General features: G+C 32.1%; 5 protein-coding genes across 5 annotated transcripts in view; 4 read left to right on the top strand and 1 right to left on the bottom strand.

Moving 5' to 3' along the window:
• Positions 1-1,131: 1,131 nt before the first annotated feature.
• On the top strand, positions 1,132-3,397 carry HELRODRAFT_169109 (hypothetical protein; the record flags this gene model as incomplete). The annotated part of the gene is made up of 3 exons (XM_009014938.1): positions 1,132-1,152; positions 1,306-1,396; positions 1,689-3,397. 3 exons carry the CDS (start codon positions 1,132-1,134, stop codon positions 3,395-3,397), a joined length of 1,821 nt encoding a protein of 606 aa, XP_009013186.1.
• Positions 3,398-5,385: 1,988 nt separating this feature from the next.
• On the top strand, positions 5,386-6,626 carry HELRODRAFT_169108 (hypothetical protein; the record flags this gene model as incomplete). Its single annotated transcript, XM_009014937.1, has 4 exons — positions 5,386-5,451; positions 5,794-5,967; positions 6,313-6,483; positions 6,567-6,626. The coding sequence occupies 4 exons, from the start codon at positions 5,386-5,388 to the stop codon at positions 6,624-6,626; spliced, it is 471 nt and encodes a 156-aa protein (XP_009013185.1).
• Positions 6,627-8,346: 1,720 nt separating this feature from the next.
• HELRODRAFT_74316 (hypothetical protein) lies at positions 8,347-12,221 on the bottom strand (the record flags this gene model as incomplete). Its single annotated transcript, XM_009014936.1, has 7 exons — positions 8,347-8,628; positions 8,862-9,059; positions 9,383-9,544; positions 9,785-9,879; positions 10,307-10,481; positions 10,769-10,943; positions 12,052-12,221. 7 exons carry the CDS (start codon positions 12,219-12,221, stop codon positions 8,347-8,349), a joined length of 1,257 nt encoding a protein of 418 aa, XP_009013184.1.
• Positions 12,222-16,365: 4,144 nt separating this feature from the next.
• Positions 16,366-17,086, top strand: HELRODRAFT_74087 (hypothetical protein; the record flags this gene model as incomplete). The annotated part of the gene is made up of 2 exons (XM_009014935.1): positions 16,366-16,497; positions 16,979-17,086. The coding sequence occupies 2 exons, from the start codon at positions 16,366-16,368 to the stop codon at positions 17,084-17,086; spliced, it is 240 nt and encodes a 79-aa protein (XP_009013183.1).
• Positions 17,087-19,172: 2,086 nt separating this feature from the next.
• The window catches only part of HELRODRAFT_169105 (hypothetical protein), a gene marked incomplete at both ends in the record, with an annotated part of 4,877 nt that continues 2,106 nt past the window's right edge, over positions 19,173-21,943 (top strand). The window contains 3 exons of the mRNA XM_009014934.1: positions 19,173-19,816; positions 20,305-20,561; positions 20,901-20,998. Coding sequence (XP_009013182.1) covers positions 19,173-19,816; positions 20,305-20,561; positions 20,901-20,998 — 999 coding nt within the window. The remainder of the gene's footprint in view (positions 19,817-20,304; positions 20,562-20,900; positions 20,999-21,943) is intronic.

Below are 21,943 nucleotides of genomic sequence, written 5' to 3'. Positions count from 1 at the left end.
AAGAACAATTTCTAAATGTCAATCAAATTTTTCAAGTGTCATTTTGTGCTGATAATTTTTCTCTCTCAAATGTTTCAATTTTTCAGTGGCATGTGAATATTTTGAAGAATGCCATGATCTGTGTGTTTTTTTTATGTCACGTTCAACCTTATACGATAATTTCATAAAATTCTTACAGCATTTCATTTTCAAACTATCAAAGACTATCTTTCTTTTAAACACCTGACATTTGAAGCAGAGTAAATTAGGCTGTGGAAAATTTAATATTGGTAAAGCTGTTTGAAATTATTTACTTAATATTAAAATGTTAAACAGCATTTTGAATGACATTAGTTATTGTTATTAATAAATAATTAATATTAAATAAATAATTCTAAAGAGTAATTAGCCTCCACGTAAAAATATGAAAATTTGTTGGTGTTGGAAAAAGATTATTAGCAATTGTTTGCCTTGGTTGTTTGGCTTGGCACTACCAAGGTTATAAAAATTGAATAACCTGATATTAGAAGTTCGTGACGCATGAAATAATCTATCCAGCTGTACTTTTTATTTTGCTTCCGCTCGGACGCAACAGTTTCAGAAATTGAAAAATTCTTTAAAAATTATGAAAAAATATTTGAAATGATGGAAGTTGGTGGTCATACGTGACCTCGCGCGCGTATCCATCTTGCTGGTTTTATTGCTCGTCTCCCTGACAATGGCATGCACATCGCATTATTCAAACGGATTATAGCTTCATTGACAAATTTGCCCATTCATAAAAAATACTATTTCTACTGTTGCTTCTGAGAAGTAATCTTTTTCCATATTATTCATGCCTAAATATGACAGTTCATTATGTTTGGCTCTTACGAAAACGAGAAATACTTTGATGAAAGTTTAATAACATTTTAAAATAAGCCAGTAATTTAAAAAAAAAAAAACAAAAAAAGATTTTTTTAGTTTTGTAAAGTTTAATACGTCCGTTGACACATTTTAGATCCTGTACCGAAAAGCATAAGCAATGGTTTTCTATAATTTTTGCATAAATTTGCCTTAATCATCCCATAACTCCTGGTGAACATTAAAAAGGCGTAGACACATGAAACATTAAGAAGAAGAAACAACCTAGCCGCCGTCGTTTTATTGCTCATGGTTGTAACAGGCAGGCACGTTTGTATATTATATATTGAAATAAATATTTCGTATTATAAAAAAAAATTAATTCACACGAAACGAAGACAATGTAATGTGTAAGTAGGTCTTTGAAAAATAGACCGTTTTTTTTTTGTTCTTTTGTTATTTTTGTTTCGTTTTCATTTGCAGTCGCTGGACAACAACGAGCGGACGAAAGGTCAGGTCTGCTCCAGATCCATTCTCATTGGACGATTGATCATTTCATTGAACTATGAACGAGGTCAGTGCATACGCTTCGATAGTCTGCATGGTCATCATGATGCAAAAATATTTTTAAACTCTCCTATGTTGACTGGAAATTAATTGACAAAAATTTTAAATGATTTTATTTTAAATGAGAATATGAAAATGTATTTTTTTAAATTAAATCAGATGTAATGAAATAATTACTTTTTTGATACTAATTTTTTTACTTTCATCCTTTTTTGTCCACTTTCGATTTCATTTTTTAAAATTTCTAAATCAATTTGAAAAAGTCTATAGTGATGTTGTTACTTGAATAAATTTTCAAGATGTTGCAGTCCAGATAGCAACTGACAGAGGTCAGGACATTTCAAAAGAAATCAAATCAAAAAGAGACGCTAGCCACCAGCAGACAGATTCCTTACTATCGGAACTGAAACCTGACTGGCCACAATTTTTTCAACGCAGTAACAACACTCGACTGAAGTCACCTCATCTCTTTAAAGCAATTTTGGCATCGCATAGAGTCTCAGTCAAACCTGGCTCCTACTTCTGGGAGGAAGTGAAGTTCTACTCGGAACTGATTGAATCGTTCCTGGTGTGGCTGCAACGTGAGTTGCACAAATGTGCCAAACAATCGTTCGCTATTGAACTTTTGTTTTCAAAACGTGGACAATCAATTAGTGAAAATAAGGATGTTGGAAATGATGATGCCGATTACATTGGTTACAATGATGACGATTATGATGAAAACTTTCATAGACATCCAAGTCTTCACGAAACATTGCACTCGTTCAGCTACCTCATGACTTCACTGGCTTACTTGGGGGCAGAGCAGGCCATGTGTTCTTCCTTCCATTCAGTCGTTTGCTTCAGCCACACAGAGACCTACCACTACGCAAATTACACTTTCAGTGCGGAAGCTCTGTTCAGGCTCTACAAATTTTCTTTAATTAACACAAAGCACTATCATAGTTTTGGCAAACTTGGTGAAAAAAATAATTACCTCAAAGAGGCAAAAGACGATTTTCACGACTCTAACAACATCAACCACAAAGCATTCAGCAGCATTCACCTTCCAATTCATTCAAAATCACACGAAAATGAAAATGAAAAACTACTTACAAACAAATGGTCATCTTCCGATTACAAATTAATTTTCCCAGAATTATCTTACTGTCGGCAGGAAATTTTAGCCGACCTGGACAGCGTGGGAGCACCTCTCCTTCCCTCGAACTGCAACCAGGCCCGAAGAAACGACACGAGTGTCAGCGAGGTCAACATTGTCGTTGCGAGAGAATTTGAGTATCTAACTACTTTACTTGAAAAACTGTTGATCAGGCGAGTAGAAAATGTAACGTATTCATTCTTCATATCAACAACAGTTTTGATTTCCGTTGCCATTTATGTGATCACTGTACATTTAATACGTTACGCATACATAAAATTCAAAAAACCGAAATTGAAACGAAAAAAGAAACAGCTACGATCGAATCTAAACACACCGAACAACACGACAACTTTGTCGACAGCAACATCGGCGGTCAACATGGCTCAAATTAACGATGAGTTGTCTAATCAACCAAAACTTTACAAACAATCGCTTCAACAAATTCCTTTGCCTCCTTCGCAGCCAGCAACGCAACAAAAATCTACCAAACAAAACCTTCTGTCTTGCTCCAACAACATTCATTCAACGCTTCACGTCAACCACGTCTTCACTCATGACCAACAGCAGAACATTTACACACCAACACAATTTCAAACCACATCTATTCAAAAACTTAACCAAACTTTGCCATTGAGACATTATTCTTCGCAACTACAATTTCAACTTCTCAACCAGCAAAAACAGCTGCCACAACAACAGCTACAACAACAACAACCACAACAACAGCATCAATTTCAGCAACACCATCAAAAAGAGTTGTTAACTCTACCGAACCACAGTAACTCACTACAACCAGACAAACTTCACTTGAAAACTGACAACCAGCATGTGGTGAGCCTCGGTGCCTTGAAAGTTGCCTCCGTCTGAAACAGCAGCCACCCTGCTAGAGTTTTCCTTCGTTTCTTCTCATCCTGTGATCCACATTCAACGACAAGTAACAAATTTAGAACGTTATGATTGAAATTCTCACAAACGACAATCCAGTACATTGTTATTTTTGTTATACGGATGGTTTCATCAGTGTCGTCATAATCAACATTATCAGCAATTTGTTGTTTAACTATGTCAGCAGATTGTAGGAGGCTGCTTTTCTTGCAATCATTTCTGTATTTGGGCACTTTTTATTTTTTCAAATGATTTATTTTCGTATCAGCACACCCATTACTATTTTTTTGTTTGACATTTTTACAATCCTAAAGTAATTGCAATCAAATTTACAATCCCTATTTCAAAATATAACCAGTGGCAAATCTAGTTTTTGTATTAAAAGAGTAAAACTCATTGTTTTAGCAAAAAAAGAAAAAAAGCACAGTGTTTTACCAAAAATTGACGTGATAAACAAAAATAGGTCATCAGTCTAATTTTGACTTGACCAAATGTTGGCTCCCGTCAAAATTTAAACATTTTCAAAACTATGGCCCCCTCGTCAATGTTCCTAGATCCGCCACTGAATATAACGATAACTATATAAATGTACAACGTTCATTTCAAGCTGTCGTTTCTTGAAGACGTTTTTTAATTACAATTTCAGAAAAATATTAACACCCAAAAAACAAGACTGCGTTAACTTAACAGAATCATTTGAATTCATTGCTCTTATTTCAGTTTCGTTTCGTTCAGCCACTCAATGTTCTAGCACGTCGCGTGACTAACTTCTTTAATGTATGTCCAACTTGTTCAAATAAATGTACTGCAATCATTAAGTGTTTTCTTTTCCGATGAAATTAAAGTTTTTAAACAAATTCGTTCACACTGTGCTTGTAAGCTAAAACTTTTGTATAAAATAATTAATTCATAATTACATATTATGAGTAACATAAATTGTTTAGAATAAATAAAAGAACTGTGAAAAATTGAATATTACTTCGCAATATAGCATAGCAACCTTTTTGAATTGAAAACTAGAAAAATTCAGTTTTTCCAAAGGTCTGTATTATGTGAGATTGTATTGTGTAAAACTATATAAAAATCAGTCCAGAAGTGTAGTCTCAATTTTCAAATACTTAAGTATTAAATGTTTCAATTTTATTTTAATTTCGCGTTATTTTTTTTAAAGTAATTTCATTTTCACTTAAGAGCATTCAAACTTTAACTTCAACACTCTAATATATGCTTAACTTTAGAAAATATTTTTTGGTCTTGCCCAACAACCGAAAAGCAATTTGAAATACAAAAATGAAACCTGTATGTAACATTTTTCAGACGTTAACCAACCAGAATAGAAAAAAATTGTTAGATTCAACGAACATATCAAAATAAAACAAAGTTTAGAGAATAAAAATAATTTCTGAATGAAATATAATTTTTGAAAAAGCCAAAATTAAGGTGGTTCTTTTAAGGTAAAAATTACTGTCAGAATTGCAATAGAGCTGATAAAAAAGATTAAAATGTGTTTACTATGTATCTCAGGAGGAAACTAAACCACGTGAACAAACAATGTTAATCTAGGATCTGAAAAACAAAACGGCATAGCTAAATTAACAAAAATTATTTTTCAATTTTCTTTTCTTTTACCTTTTGTCAATTTTTTCGAGTTTGAATTTATTTTTTAATTTATTCCCATGTAAAGTTTATTTTTTTGTCGTGTTTTAGATTTTGTCTCTTAATATCAATTTTTACAAACTTATTTTGCGCATATACTTGAAATTTAATCCCAAATTCACGTAAAAAAAGTATTTTTGTTTAATTATTCTATTTTAAAAAATGAAAAGAAAGAATAGGTTGTTGGAATGCAGTGATCCAGTAACACTATCATAAATAGTAATAACTACGTAAGGCTTCCACAAACATATATTAAAAAATTATTAAATGGGTACCGCAATGAAGTTTGATAGGAAATCGCCTTATAGTATGAAATGGACGAGTTGATGACAGACAGGCTGTCAAACAAGGTCAACGCCGTTCACGATCAAATCTGCTGGGTTTGGTATTTATTGAAAATATTTATTAAAAACAAAATTGCGATCGCTTTTTGAATACATTTTATTGTTTTTTTATAAATTGTATCGAATTAAGAAATAATGTTAATTTATAAACAAGCGTTAATTGTTAACCGCAGACCGGCACCTTAAAATGGTTCTAGAACGTTTTAAATATGTAACGTTTTCATTTTTCATTGAGTAATCATCGTCATAAACCACCATCAAGTCAGATTTTTTCTTTATTGATATGAAACTTCAAAATTACAGATTTCGAAAATTTCACCAAAACCAAACAATTGAGAAGACACTTGCCATGTATGGTCACACCTATGCATTTTCCAGAAACCAGCATTCAAGTTCAAATTGAGGGAATATGAAAACGTTTATTTTGACCATGGCAGCAGCATATTTAGGATTTCATCAACGAATTTTTATCATTGTGTGAAATCCGTAACGACACGGTTTGCATATTCAAAAATCGTTAATCAAGTTTTGAAACAACTGAATTTTGCTAAAGTTAAAAGTGGTTGAAAGAAATGTTTAAGTCAATCCAGTAGGGCGACCAAGAGGGGGTGGGGATCCATAAGTTAGGATGGGTCGGGTCAAATCAAATCAAATTTTATTCAATCAATCCAAATTAATAATAATTAGGTAATGATTAGGAGACCAAAGCTAAAAGAAAACAAAATTCTAGTGTCGCAGGCCGCCGTTCACAAATTGTTCATTCTAACACAATTTTTAAGTAAATTTATAATTCATGACAAAATTAACATAATGCACAATTTACATGATTCTAATTAAATAAAAATTGTACTTTTTTTCAATAAATATTTCTTTATTTTGTTTTTAAACAAATGCAAGGAATTTGTAGCCTTTATATCAACAGGAAGTTTCTCCCAGATTCCGGGACCGGTATGTTTTAAACTTCCACCAAGCAGTGTTATTCTTGCAGGTGGTGTATCGAGCAGAGGAGAATGTCGAGTGAACTTTGACTGCACAGCATTTCCGAATTCGAAGAAGTCATTAAAAGATGTTGGTAATTGATAATGTAGGAACTTGAACACAAAGATAGAAACATGATAATTATACAAATTTTTTATGTTTAAAATTTTCAGTTCAGAATAATAACAGCTGACATGACTATATGGATGACTATATGGGTCGTTTTTAACTAACGAAATAAATTTCAGATAATTTTGATCGTTCATTTTAGAACGTAAAATTTATCGTTTTATGTTTTAATTAATTAAATTTAATAATGTATGTAGGAACCTGCTCAATAGGATAGATCGAGAAAAAATTTTCTGCTGTGGAGAGTTATAAAAAATTGCACCCGATGAATATTAATGAGAATTAAACAAAAAATTACAACATTCATCTTATCGCACTTGTTGCCAGAGGATTAGATATCGTTCATACATGTGCCGTGTGTTCTAAATCAAAACATTACTACAATGCTTATTGTTTGAACTGAAAGTTAATTGAATGTACAGCATGGTAAATGCTTTGGTTGTTAACTTCAACTACCATGATCGCAAACATTTCTGCAAATGTTAATAACACAAATTCCGTCAACATTACTTTTTATGAATCATAAAATTAGAAAATTAATTTAAGACTACTAACTCCGAGAATGAAACTTAATAAATTATTATTTAGTGATAATAAAATGTGAATTGATGGCAATGTTTTTAATAAATGAGGAGAAGAGAGGCGTGACAAACGTTTAACGAGCAAGTTTTACAACTCTTTATTTAATTTTATGGCGTGATAGGACGGAAGTAAATTTTATGTTCCGCTTGCTCAGGTGGGTTCTGCAGTCTCGTGAGCATCGTGTCTTCGAGAGAATCACATCCCGACAAATTAAAACGTTCCATTTCAATTTTAAAGTTACTCTCTTTTATTTTTGTTTTATTGAAATAAATTTTAACCGTGATAATTGTTTTGTTTTTCTTTTCTGTTGTTCCATTTATTTATTTTAAATTTTCGAAAATTTTTCAGCAACGTTCCACTTTTAGGTTAGGGAAACAAACAGATTTTATGATCTTAATTATTTACGACTACAAAATTAGCGTGCAACTTTGCTGTCAATTTATGTGACATTTAAAAAAAATTTTGTTTCCATAAAAATTTGTGAAAGTTTGATAAAACCACCATAGGACTTACAGGAATTTCATGAAAAAAATTATTTTTCTAAAAAAAAATGGAGATCTGTTCCAATATTCTTTAGGTAAAAATGTTGATTAAAAAAATACAAAAAATTTTTTAAAAATCTGCCCTCAAAACTTGAGAATTATATTAACCTTCAAACTGACAAACTGATTTTTATGCTCCGTCAGAAGCCAATTATCGCGCCACACTTGAAGATGGGAACGCCTTCGTTTTCCTGATCATTTTCAATTTTTTGAAAAATCTTATGCTGACAATTTGTGTCCACGACACTGTGAATTGACGTTACCGTTAAATTTTTCAATTGAAAAACTTTCAATGAAAAACTGGTTTATTTTATGAAAATCTGATTCTTGAATAAAATGTCCATTTTCTAAATACCATTAAGCCGGTCGACCCACTTTATTTATTTATTCACATATTCACACAGGCGTTGACTAAGAAATTTTTTTTTTAAATAACTCAAAAGTTTTTATTTTGTACACGTAATTCATTCAACTTCAACTATATTTTTCCTTAGTTAGTAATTTTATTATTTGTGTTTTTTAGGGTTTTGCATGTCTCATTTGATCGAGCCTGTGAAATATTTTCTTAAGAAAAGGAAATATATCTATATTTGCGTCAAGATCAATTTTTAAAAAATTATTAAAATATTTTAATGGCATAAAATATTGTGGGCTATCATAAAATACATATTTACAATAGCGAACAAATTAGATAAATTATTCACAAATCGGTGTTCTGTGGGTTGGTGGGCACGGCTTTCAAGAGAACGACACCGGTGGCCTCAACGTACACCTTAATTATTTGATATGGCATAAACAATCCCAGAGATTTCATTTCAAACACTTCAAAAATTTCATAAATCTGATCTGGTCGAACGGTGGGCAGTGAGGAGAGGGAATACTCAGTCAATATGGGATTTCCGTTGTTAGCGGTGCTCATAATGGCGATAGCAATGCTTCCGCGTGGCAGGACTGGTTTCTGCCACACTGAGATGGATCCGCTCTGAAAAAAATTGCCAATTTGTTTTTTATGGTGGTTTTAAAACAACGACAGTAAAAAATTTAACACATTAAACTAATTATTGGTTTCAAAGTGTGATAAACATTTTGAGTTACATTTTTAACCGAAACATTGAATTTAATGTAATATATCCAACTTATGTTGTATGGTTAAATCTTAATTACTCTTTTTCAAAACTATAAAAACCTCCAAAAAATGTTTAGTAAAAAAGAGACCTGCAAGTATCTGGTGCCCTGGATTCCCAGGGGATCCTGGTTGATGGCGATGACGTTTTTGTTGAGGAGGATGTCTCGGGAGGATTTCTTAACGTTTCTCAAGTCGTTGGACATCAGCATCGGGGAGACCATAATCGCCCACATCGCCATTTGAACTTTTTCCTGCTTTTCGGAGAGGCCACTGTTGCCTATTGTCAACTGCAAGAATTGTTTTTGGAAGTTTTAAAAATTCTTAACGAGAAACCTTGGCAGTGATAATTGTTGATGAAATATTTTACATGAAAACTAAACTCTAAATCATAAAAAGTATTCAAAGTCATAAAAAATTTTATTGTAAAATGTTTCATCAATATAAATCAATCTTGCAGTAATTACGACTTAACAAAGCACTGAAATTTTTGTGGGTCGTAATAGGATCATCAAAACATCCGGCAACATTCTACTTTTCAAATTCAATCTTAAGTATTTCTAGCAAGCTACCTTTGAATTTAAAACAATAAAAACTTAACAAGCATGCTAACTACATCCGGATCGTTCCAGGATCCTGGTCCGACCACGGATGAGAAGTTGTAAGGATTGGAGCCCCAGTAGAGTATCATGCTTTCAACGCTGTGGTAGTTTATGTAGATGTCAGTCAGCGCTCGGAACATGTTGCAAGTCTTCGCTATGGCTGTATAGTTCACCTTCAAAGTTCATTTTGTTGTCTTCATTTTAAAAATCTCAATAATTATTTTATTTGCTATTTTTTATAATTCCAAGTGATATATTTATTCAGTTTTTGAAAATATTTTAATTAATTATGTCGTCATTTAAAAAAAACTTTGTTCTTGATTTTTAACAAACACATTTTAAATAAAAAAAGGCATTTTTTATGAAAACAAGCCAGGCATCTGAGCCACAAATATAGAAGAGGAACCGCCCACCTCGCCACCGAAGTACTTGGCATACATGGGCCACTGGCAGGAATAAACTATTGGACGACCCGTCTTGTTTAACGCTCTGGCCATTGCTGGGAAATCTAAATGAGCAGCCGGAGTTAAATTTATTCGCGCTGTTTTTCCAATCAAATTGGTATGAGAAATAATGATTTGATAAATTTGAAAAGTCTCAAAAATGCATGTTATTCTCTTCAACTATTTACAATACAAATACGAGTTGCAGTGCATGCAAGGCATCATGTATAGTACAATTGCGAAATTAGTCTAATATTGTATCGAATCTTTTGCTACGCATTGTCGTTTCTTCTAAACATATCTATACTTTAGAAGCCGATTTGCCATTTTATAATAATTTTCATTTTTAGCAATTCTTTAACAGAGCAATAAAAAGTAATTACTAACAGGCTACTTTTCCAAATTTGTTTTCATTTGTAGAGAAGAATGTTTTGGTCTTAAAATAAAAAGCGTCTAACTAACAAACAGTGAAAATGCGTAAAATTTTGAGACCTCTTGCGTAATCGGTGAGATTGGCATGACATCCATCGAACTTGATCATGTCCACACCCCAGTCTGCCATCGTCTGCGCGTCCAGATCTATGAATCCATGGGAGCCTGGATAGCCCGCACACGTCTTCACCCCAATATCCAAGTACAAACCTAATTTCAATCTTTTGCTGTGTACCTGCAGTTTACGATCAAAATTAAAAAAAACTATGTTTTTTTAAATAAATTAGGTATTGGTTAATTTTAATATTAATTTTCATAATTTTTATAGACATATAATTGTTAATAAAGTTTCAACGAATGCACATTTCACAGTTTTATTACACTTCAAACTATTTGATGAACGCTTCAACATATGAAATGTTCATAGTTCTAAATTTGGTGGACGCAAATTTTCGGAGAAACGTAAAATTAAATTTGAAGACGTAACTTTGTAAATGAAGTATTGAGCGAGTTATGTCTAACATAATCAGCCAGTGCCTTCATCCCACTCGGAAATCTTTTTGCATCAGCTTGCAGTCTGTTGTTGGCGTCTCGACTCATTTCCATCCAGCAGTCATCAATGGATAAGTAGTTGTATCCTGCATCCAAATATCCATCTTCCGCCATCCTGTCTGCAATCTGAATGAAGAGGCGCTCGCTAGGAGGTGAAAAAACCTCAGCTAAGTTGAAATTTTGTAAAGGTGTGAATAAGCCGACTACTTTCGAATGTTTTATAACAGGTAGTGATGAACCGACTGAGAACTAAACTAAGTGTACTTATAGGTTAATGGTTATAGAGTATATGGATACATGCTAAGCAACACATCAAACACAAAGCATGAGATAGGCGGAAATTTTTTGTCATTTTCGAACCCGGTTACTGCGAAACAGCACCAGGCGACCTTAACCACTAGGCCATCACACCGTCACCCTTACTGACTTTTCATGATGCACCCTTGTAATTCAAATGAATGCCCTATCAGGCATTGTTTGTAAATTTATTAGAAATTCTCAATCTCGATAACTTGTCCCAAAATGCATGATAGCAATGACATGTCGAAATTTACACATTTTCTGAATCAACGCTCTCCTACACATACTAACACCGAATGATTATATGGCTGGTTTTTATAAAGCCAGGAATTTGATCATAAGAAATTTTAAAATAAAATAAAGACGTGAATCGCTTTAACAGTCTTAAAGTCTGCATAGTTGACATTAATTGGTTACAAATACAATGCATGGCATAACATTCATTAAGGAATTTTTGTAGATTTATTTGATACATAGTGAACAACAGTGCGACAATAATTTCAAGCATGTAAGAAGATTTAAAGGGAATTTTTGAAATAAATCAATAATTTATACTACATCCAATTTTATTGTTAGTAATTACCATTATCAAATCATTATCACTTTTAAATTACGAAATAACTATCTCAATGCTGATAAATTTATTATGTACATTCATAATCTGAAGCACTCCAAAGGAGTCAAATAAACTTGCATTGTTTTAAATTTTTGGCAAATTATCTCAAATTGTGATAATTTCGCGTTCAAAACTTATAATGTTTACCATTTCAAACTAAGAACCTTTCTTATGTTTGTGTGCTAAAAATCTTTCTTTGAAAATTTTACATTTGATATTCAACATCGATATAACGAATGATATGACGATTGCAATCTGAAAATTTTTTCAGTGGGTTACGTCAAAGATTAATTTTGCAACATGATGGCTTGAAAAAGTTCAACGTCACAACAGTAACCTTATGCAGTTCTCCGGATCGAGATCACAGCGATAGGAACAGAGGAATCTCAGCCATGACATCCATCCCATGGGGGGAGTGAGAGCCAGTCCATTGTCCAGGGCCCATGAAACATCGGATGTGAACGCGTTCAACAACAATATCAATATCCACCTACAACTTTTCGTCATCTTGCTTTTAATATTAACTGCTTTATTAATATTAGTATCTCGTATCTAAAATTGTTGACCTTAACATTGACAGTAGTAAATTTTTTTAACAATTTTTGAATTCGAAAATACAGTGGAAATATTATTCTGCTTCAAGTTTTAATATAATAAACTAACATTAAACTTCAAACATACGTACATACGTATGACTGAAACTTTGATTAAGACGAAATCGCAAACTAGGAGATTTATTTATAAACAATGCTCCTGACAGTATTTACATTATCATTAATTGTTTTCATTGTTCAGCTGACTGAGCCATTTTTTTGCCATGACTCAAAACATGACAATCTTGTTTGTGAGAGCTCATAAACGTTTTCTCGATTTGTGAAAATGTTCAAAGTGGTTGTTCTTCATTCTCTTACGAACAAACAAACAAGGGGAAAAGTTAACAGCTGGATTTAATATTTGAACAATGTTTAACTATAATTTACAAATGAAGTTAATTCTATGTTCAGCTCTTCATAATTTGGTGTATGTTAAAACAAATGTGATTTGCTGAAAAATTCACTAATACTGAATGATGACAATGCAAATTTTTGCAAAATTTATTTTAATCATGCACTCAATCGATTGAAAAAATAAAATCTTCTAGGGAGTGAAAAAAATTTAATTTATGACATACTTGCCCACATATGCTAGTAAAAATAAATTGGCTTGTGATGAAATAAAAATAAAGTTTTTTAAAAATCATTGTCTGCGTAATTAGTGGAAGGTTCAAGGTTAGTTGAGTTATGACGATCTCGCTAAACCAACTGAAACTGTCAAAGGTCGGTTGTTAAAAAAATAAAAATAAATTAAAAATAAAAATATATAATAAAATAAATATGGCTATACATATCTCTGCAACATTGAAGCTGATTTTGATAATTTGGAAGTTATTAAAGTTGTTGCAGCTTCTAGTTTCACATAAACTCTTTAAATATTTCGAGGTGTTTGAAATTTTAGGGAGCAACACTGCTAACAGCACCAATGAAAAAGCGCAAAGCACAACGTTATTTCAACAACAAAGGAGTCATAATTTTACTTTATTAATCTTTTTTCCGATAATTCAGATTAAGTAACAAGATTGCTTGCTAGTTCTTAGATGTAAAAATTTAGGAACGTGAATTTCAATTACTTTGTATCTTGTAGCAAAAACATGCTATTTATAAAATATTAATTTGGAAATTTTATTAAAAATACTTTTGTCATAAATTAAAAATTAAAGTATTTTCTGTTGAACAAATTATATTTGAAAAAAATTTTATCACGTAATTTATTGGAAAGTATACAATTCTTAGGTATTATTATTGCGAGCAATTTAAATTGGGAAGATCATATCTTATAGGTATATTAAAAAAATATTCAAAAATATAGATGATATATATAAATTAAAGATGTCATTGCCTAAACATATTCTCATTAATCTTCACTATTCTTTCGTATACACTTATATGGAATTATTATTTTGAGTCGTCAGATTAAATGTCATATGTTATTACTAACTGGTCGTCAAAATTTTTTATTAGAATTTGTTATAATTTATAAAAATGTGACCACATTTTTTTTTATTTTCACAGTCTGGCTTGCTATCTATTTATCAGTTGCATATTTCAAGGGTTTAATTTTTTCCCATAAATTAATTGTTTTAAATAAGTATCCTAGGATTCATTCATTCTTAATGACGTCATCTTCGGTTGGTGTTCCGGTGTATCCTTCCATTCTACCACGTACTGCGTTGCATTCTAATTTTGTTATAAATTTTGGTGTGAAGTTGTGGGAATGGCTGCCATTTGATTCGACGTTGGGAATAAGTTTGGTAGTGATTAAGAAAAGGGTTATTGAATTGTTGCTGGCTAATTATTTTGCTTAGTTTTAGGTCCATTGGCAGTGACTTCCTGTATAAATTTTGAGTGTCATTTGCTTTCTTGTATTTATTTCATTTTTTCATTATCTTGGTGTCTTTTGGAAATGCTTTTTATTTTGTATTTTTGTTTGACGATACAAGCCCATAGTGGGCTTTTGGTCTGTGTTTTTGAAATAAATTAATTAATAAAAAATAAATATAATAAACTCAATTACGATGGAAAAAGTTTAAACAACTTTATATCTGTTAATTATCGTTGTCACAAGAATTACACACAATCAAATAAACTGTTAAACAATGAAACTTTCAAACATTAAAAACTCCTATTATATATATAATAGTTTAACGTGTTAGATCAAACAAAATTTGCTGTCATTGTATGGGATTTTAACAAAGCATTAAACAGCAGCTAATATAGTCTTAAGTTGTTAGATTAAAATATCAATAAACAACAAACAGGAATATATAATAATATAGGTGACAAAAATGATAAATTTAAATTAAAAATAAAATATTATGCCAGTTTAGTAAAAGCTTGTCCAATAAAATCCAATAAGTATTTAAAAATGTGCTTTGACTAATTTGATTCCAGCGAATCAGCAATCATTCAGTGAAGGAAGATGAACATTGGAAATGGAGTGGAGAGCAATTATTTGCATGGCACGTTTCAATCAACCTGCAAACACGAGCGTTTCTCCGCACTTGGCAAATAAGAGCCAGCCAATCACGGCCGCCCATGCATCATCAACAGCTGTGATTTGTTCTTTTCAATCAAACTAACCGCCATGCGGTAGGTGCGCTCTATAAAATTGAATTAAATAAATTTTGAAAAATTATGGTAAATTATTTGTGAGTGAGTGTTCAGCGGATTTTGAAAACATGAGTCAGACCCCAGACACTGCGGTTAAACCAATTTTGAAGTTTTCTATCGATGCCATTTTAAACAGCGACGCAAAAAATAACAGTTAGTGGAATTTTAAAGAACTTTTAATATTAGATAAAATATTAAATTTATTTTGAATTATATAAAAAAAATTATCTGCTGAAGCTGAAAAGGGCAAACAAAATAATGTCGAAAAGTACGTGAATCATTCAAAGACGCACAATAGAGAGCCAATTTTGGCACTTGAAACAAATCCAAGTTTCTATCAGCCTCCCGAACTTTCATCACTATTGCAGTGCTACAATTTGTGTTGCTTGCAGTCCTCCAAACGGTCCCACTACTACAAATATCTTTCCAGATACTTCTTTCCAGGTTTTTTTTATATTAATTTCTTTTCACCATCTCATAAATAATATTTCATGTGTTAAAACACAGCTATATTAAGATGTTATTCTGTCGTTACTCTATTCCAATTGTTAAGGAAAGCTGGGAAATGTTGAAACTACTTGTAGACATTAATAATGAAATATTGATTTTCTAAATCAATTGAAAAACTCTCTATAATATTTCAAAAAGACAAACACAGGCTTTTATCATTAGCTCGATCTCTACTCATTAATGCAGTAGGGTAGGCTTTTTCCATGAATAATCGGTTTATACTAATCAGCTTCTTTAAAAAATTGTGTTTGTAATTACATCATTTTCAGAAGTTGGGGGAGTTGGGATTACTAATTTATTTAAAAAATTTTTAAGTATCTAACTAGCGTCCAGAACGAGACGTGAATAATTAAAAATGTTAAATTTCATTCAAGTATTTTTATTTTAGGACATAATTTATTGCTGGTAGAAAATAATAAGTATATATTCCAATTAACATACATATACATGCATTTGAAACAATACATTTTGGAGTTTAAAAAATGATTGTTCTCTTATTTAACAAAATCATTCGAGTAGAAACTTACCAAAGTCGGCATTACCTCAGATACTTTCATAATGTAGAGAGCAATCCATGCAAATTAGCCAGCAATGCGGTGGAAAGGCGTTTCAACCGAGCACACCGACCCATTAACGTCCCTGAGTAATACATATGACGATATTTCATGACTATACAAGAAAGAATAACTAAAAAAACACATTTTTTAACAGATGCGAACTGTAACTCGTGCACAAGCAATCTCTTTGGAATAAGAAAAACATTACCTTCTCTTTCTCAAACAAAAGTTGACCCTTTCCAAGCCCAATACAGACAACAACAACTGCATCAGATTTTATTTGTTCCAAAGCAGCAGCAGCAGCAACAACAACAACAACAAAACCACTTCTTCAGACAGCAGAACAGAACCTCGCACGGTTTGAGAATCAGGCAGTCCATGCTTAGAAGATCTGTCTTTTCAGATCATCAACGAAAAGAGCTAGAGAGAAAGTTCCAGAAGCACAAGTACATCAGCAAGCCCGATAGAAAGAAACTAGCCGACGATTTGGATCTGAAGGATTCACAAGTTGTTCGCTTTTTTCTTTTGCAAATTTTATAACTGTTAGTTTTAATTTGAATAGTTTTTTTGAAAAATTTTTATTTAAACAACCGTATCTAAATAGTTAATGTTAAAATTTGATATTAGTTTATCAAAATGTTTAAGCATTCTAAAACGTTTCCATTTATTCGGAAACATATTTACAACATTTATTAATGATATTTAAGCAAACGCAAAATGTTTCAAATTGATGGCATAGCTTTATAATGAGGTTTTAAATAAACAAGTGCATATTCCCCGCAAACAAATGCTTTTTAACGTTAATCTTCCCAAAGATTTTCGATTGCTTATATAATGACTGAGTCAAGTCAAACATTCGATTTAAAATCTGTCTTATTAAATTATTTTATTCGTAAATTTTAAAATAAAATAAAATATAAAATACTTGAACGTGGGTGGTGCTCATTTTTAGTTATCCACCAAAATATGAATATTGCATTGATTTCAACAGGTGAAGATCTGGTTCCAAAATCGTCGCATGAAATGGAGGAACGCCAACGAAAGACTGCAAATGAGCTTACATAAAGAGAGGAGGGTCTTCAGAGAATTCATTTATTAAATTAATTTTGAAAATTTTAAACTGGAAGTCAACAACTTGATAGCAAACTACTACTAAACAACATTGAAAACATTTCGATGTTCGTATAATGAACAATTTGATAATTTACAAAAGATTTTTATGTTACCATTAAGCGGAAAAATTTTTTAATTATTGACTGCATCGATATTGTAATGTCTGAAAAAATGTAGTTAAATTTTTGTGGAAAATAAAAACTCAGTAAAATGATTTCCGCCCCACGTGTGTGATTCGTTATTGCAATGTTTGAAGGATATCCTAAATGACGATGGTGGTTACAATGTCTGCAAATATCCATTTATCAAAATATCAAATATCAATAGTGAATATCAAAACACATCATTTTTATAGAAACAAAGAACCGAATAGACGCATTGATTTCGCTATGTAAACATATTGGATAAATACTTCAAATTATCAAGTTTTAATTTTTCTAGCGCTCAGTTGCAAATGTCGGTTGTCATCGGATCGATGCCAATGTGTGTCGTACGATCCTCACTGTTCATTTGTATGCGTTTATTGAATCATTCAATAATATTAACAATAGGCAGGCACCTTCTTCAAATATTTAATCTCATGTACATTCAATGCATCTCCTCTATTCTAGCAGTGAAAAATAGTTATTGAAAATAATTCCCTAATGCAAGTTTTCAAAAAAAAATTTAAAGTTTTTCAATGCGATTCATTTAAATAAATGTTAAAATACTGCTGTAAATGCCAGGATTTCATCGGTTACGGTTTCATCGATTTCATCAAAAAGGAAAAAAACATTAAAAAACAAACATAAATCATTTAATTAAACTGTAAAATTTGTTTTCATAATTTAATAAATTTCATGAGCAAACTTAAAACAACGCGCGTAATGAGAAACATTCATAAAGTTGGATGCATCGAGCAGACGTGCCTAACATATCATTGCTGTTGCCATTCCTTCATATTGAATTGTATATTTGTATATCGACCTATGAACTCTTGATTGAGTGACGTGTGTATGACGTCATGTGTTGTTTGTCGAACGTGAATGGATATAACTATTGGGCCAGTCATGTGATTGGTTATGAGATTTTGTTATTTTTTAATTTGTTAGTTGTCGACGAATACTAATAAAATAGTTGTATTGTTATGATATATTATTGTTAATTATTATTATTATTATTATTATTAATTATTATTGTTATTATGAAGAAATTTTTGTTACCCAACTAATATGAAATGATTGAAATAGGTTTTAACGATAAACAACCTCTATAGCTTGTTAACTTGTTGAAATAGTTTTATAACAAAATTTTGTTTAATATCATAGAGGATGAAAAAAGATACATCTCTTTGTCATAATTAAATCTTGAAATTCAAGATATTATTTCCTATTACCAACAAAACAAAATCAGTGAACAAAAATACTCTTGGCGAACTTGTGTAAAAAAAACTCCCAAGCTCACCATCATCTTGACATATGTGTAATTTAAAACTTTGTAAATGTGAAAACCTTGGTAGGTATACCATTCAATAATAACACCCACATGTTTGCGTCACCAATTGAACAAATCTGCCACATTACTTAAAGGAGGGCAAGATGGTGCACCGCACGTGGATAGCGGATAGATTTTGAGGGGCGATCAAAAGTAAAGAAAATAAAAACTCCAACTCTGACATGATTTGATACATATGACATGTTATTATACATATTTAGCATAAGCTAATGTATATACATATTAATACATTAATAAGTTTCAGCTGGTTTCGTTTCTGCTCCGTGTTTTTCTTGATTATATAGAATTGTCATATAGTGATTTAATTAAATTTAGTTGCATACAATAGAGGAAATTTAGACAAACAAATTTATATTTTTTTTTCATCGAAATTATTATTTGTTAATTTTACTTTAATTTATGTTATTTGCTTTAATTTAATGGAAAACCCAATTTAAATAAGCGTAGTTATAAAGTTGAAGTTGTTGGTACAAATAGGATTGTTTTCTACTAGTTGTGTTTGTTTGTTTACTTTGTGTTTTTCTGTTTTTGATTTCTTACAGACTTTATAGCAACTTTTGTAAACAATTAAACTTGAAATGAGTACACGTGCAAAGACAAAGTCAGATTCGTTGAAAAACTTCAGCTGTTTTCGTTGCGGTTGTGTTTCAAATCTTACGTTAATACCTGATGATGTGTACTGTTTTATTCAGAAGTATAATAATTTCAAGTGGTTTTGTGATATATGTAACAATGTTTCTCCAGACACCAAGTCATCAGCAGAAATAGACACGAATCTGCTTGCGAGGGCAGTTGACAGAAGTAAGCAGGAATTGATGATTAAAATTGATGGGTTGACAGATGCCAGTAAAATCATAGAATCGGAGCTCCGGAATATCAGATGTGCAGTAAAATTGAATGATGAAAAATTAAGCAACATTAATCATGCTGTTGATGAGATGCGTACGGGCAGTGGTGGAGTCAGTACGTCATGGACCGATATAGTAAGCAAAGAGGTTAAAAAAAACATTGATGTAATTAACGTTGAAGCCAAGAATGTGCAAAAAAAGTTGAATGATGCGACAGACATCAAGGAGAGAGAACAAAATTTGGTGCTTTTTAGACTTGCTGAAGGAGACGACGACAAAGAACGTGTTATGAAGATTTTTAATCACTTGACTCGAAACGAAGTTGCCGAGAAAGCAGTTGTTAAAGTAACGAGACTGGGGAAAAAACAAAAAAAGTAAACAGACCGTTATTGATAAGTCTTGATAAGTTGAGTCGAAAAACTTAATAATGGATAATGTATCACGAATGAAATCGTTGGATGATCTCCTAAAAGGTGTTTGGCTTAGTCACGACCTATCAAAGGATCAGAGAGATGAGCTGAAAAAGTTGATCAATGATGCAAAAAAGCAGGAATCTGTAAGCGGTGATTTTTTATTCAGAGTGAGGGGACCTCCGGAAGATAGAAAATAGTCAAGTTTTGGAGGGATCAAAAACTGAAAGAAAAAGTTTGATTGAGAGAGATGGCACTGATGGTAGCGTTGATGATATTGATTTTGATGGAGTTAACGTTGAAAGTTGTTTTAGATATGCAAATAATAAAAGCTATTATGGTAAGTGTCAATATAAAATCTCAAGTCTTGATGTGTGTGGTGAAAGTGGGTGTAACAATAAAAATGCAATAGGTAAATTTCAGTATGTTGAGGATGATAAAATCAACGAAAGTTTTAATGAAGCATCTGGTAAAGGTAAGCCTGCTAAAATTGGAAATGAGGAGCGATCGGTGGTTCTGGGAGTTTTAAATATCAGATCTATAATAACAAAATTCAGCTCTATTTATGGTTTGATTCATGAAGGCCTAGACATCTTTATTTTGACGGAGAGCTGGCGTGGTTCGGCAGATAATATTTCCATTGGGTTATCAATGCCACCTGGCTATCAGTTTGTAGACCGTTTGAGATCGCACGACCCACATCATGGAGGTTAAATCATTTTTTTCCGATCAATTTTAAGATATAAAAAGATCACTCTGCCACTGGTTACTGCTTTCGAGGTTCTGGCGGTGAAACTTAAAATTAATGAATTAGATTATATCCTACTGGCAATTTACAGACCTGGATCTGAACAATTAACGACATAATTTTTTGATGAACTGATTTCGGTCTTAGAATGTGTTACAATCATTAGTTTTCGTATTTTGTTAGCGGGAGATTTTAACATTCACATGGAAAAGTCGAACAATCCAAACGTTGTTAATTTACGTGAAATATTTGAAATGTTTCAGTTGATCAACCACATAGATGAACCAACGCATATTCTAGGAGGAACGCTCGATCTGATTGTGACGTCACACAATATAGCTGTCAGTGAAGCAAAGGTTTATCCTAGTGGAATCTATTCAGATCATGGTTTGGTACAGGTTAGTTTATCAATAAAATTGACAAAGTCTCTGAGAGCAAAAAGATTGATCCGACTCTGGAATCGTTTTGATGAGTAGGTACTTGAGTCTCCAGTATCCAGACCGTGTAAAACTGATGATGTAAATGCAGAATTTGGTTTATTCAGTGACAAGGTAAGGAGAATTGTTAATAGGGTTGTTCCTCTTGTACTTGTGCTGCCTGGGCGCCATCATGTTGCACCGTGGTTTGATGATGATTGCAAGGCTTCAAAACGGAAATCTAGAAAAAAAGAAAAAATTTTTAGAAAAAGTTGTAAATTGTCTGATAAAAATGAATGGATATTGGCCCTTAAAGAAAAAACTGAAATTTATTCAAACAAATGTAAAGTATATTGGAAGAAAGTTGTCAATGAAAACAGTAAAACTCCAAAAAGCTTGTGGAGGGTGGTTAATAAAATTTTTCTAAAGTCACAGTGAAGGCACTAAACGCGAATTCAATGATCTCAATGCTGGCCAGTTCATGACTTTCTTTAATGGAAAAATTAGGGTGATAAAACAGGAGATTGACACTGAAAATCAATCTTGTCTTAACAGTGATGATTATGGATGTCAGCAGTTGTTTTCGACTTTTCGGGCGGTGTCTGAGGCTGATATCAGGAAAGAAGTGCTTCATTCACCTACAAAGTCCTGTCAACTAGATAGACTTTTTTTAAAAAGCATTTTGAATTGCTTTGTCCATTTATAACCAGTTTGATAAATCTGTGCATGAGGGTAGGTTGCTTCCCCACACCTTGTAAGCATGCAATTGTTGTGCCGTTGTTGAAAAAAAGTGATGCAGATCCAGATGACGTCAGTAATTATCGACCAGTCAGTAATCTATCATTTATATCAAAACTCATTGAAAGAATAGTGTCGAGACAATTGCTTGCTCATTTGAATGATAATAATCTCATGCCTGCACATCAA

The sequence above is a fragment of the Helobdella robusta genome, assembly GCF_000326865.2.
Source record: "Helobdella robusta unplaced genomic scaffold HELROscaffold_14, whole genome shotgun sequence".
NCBI classification, from domain to species: domain Eukaryota; kingdom Metazoa; phylum Annelida; class Clitellata; order Rhynchobdellida; family Glossiphoniidae; genus Helobdella; species Helobdella robusta.
Note: the sequence above shows the minus strand (reverse complement) of the source record. Positions and strands in the feature narration are given on the sequence as shown.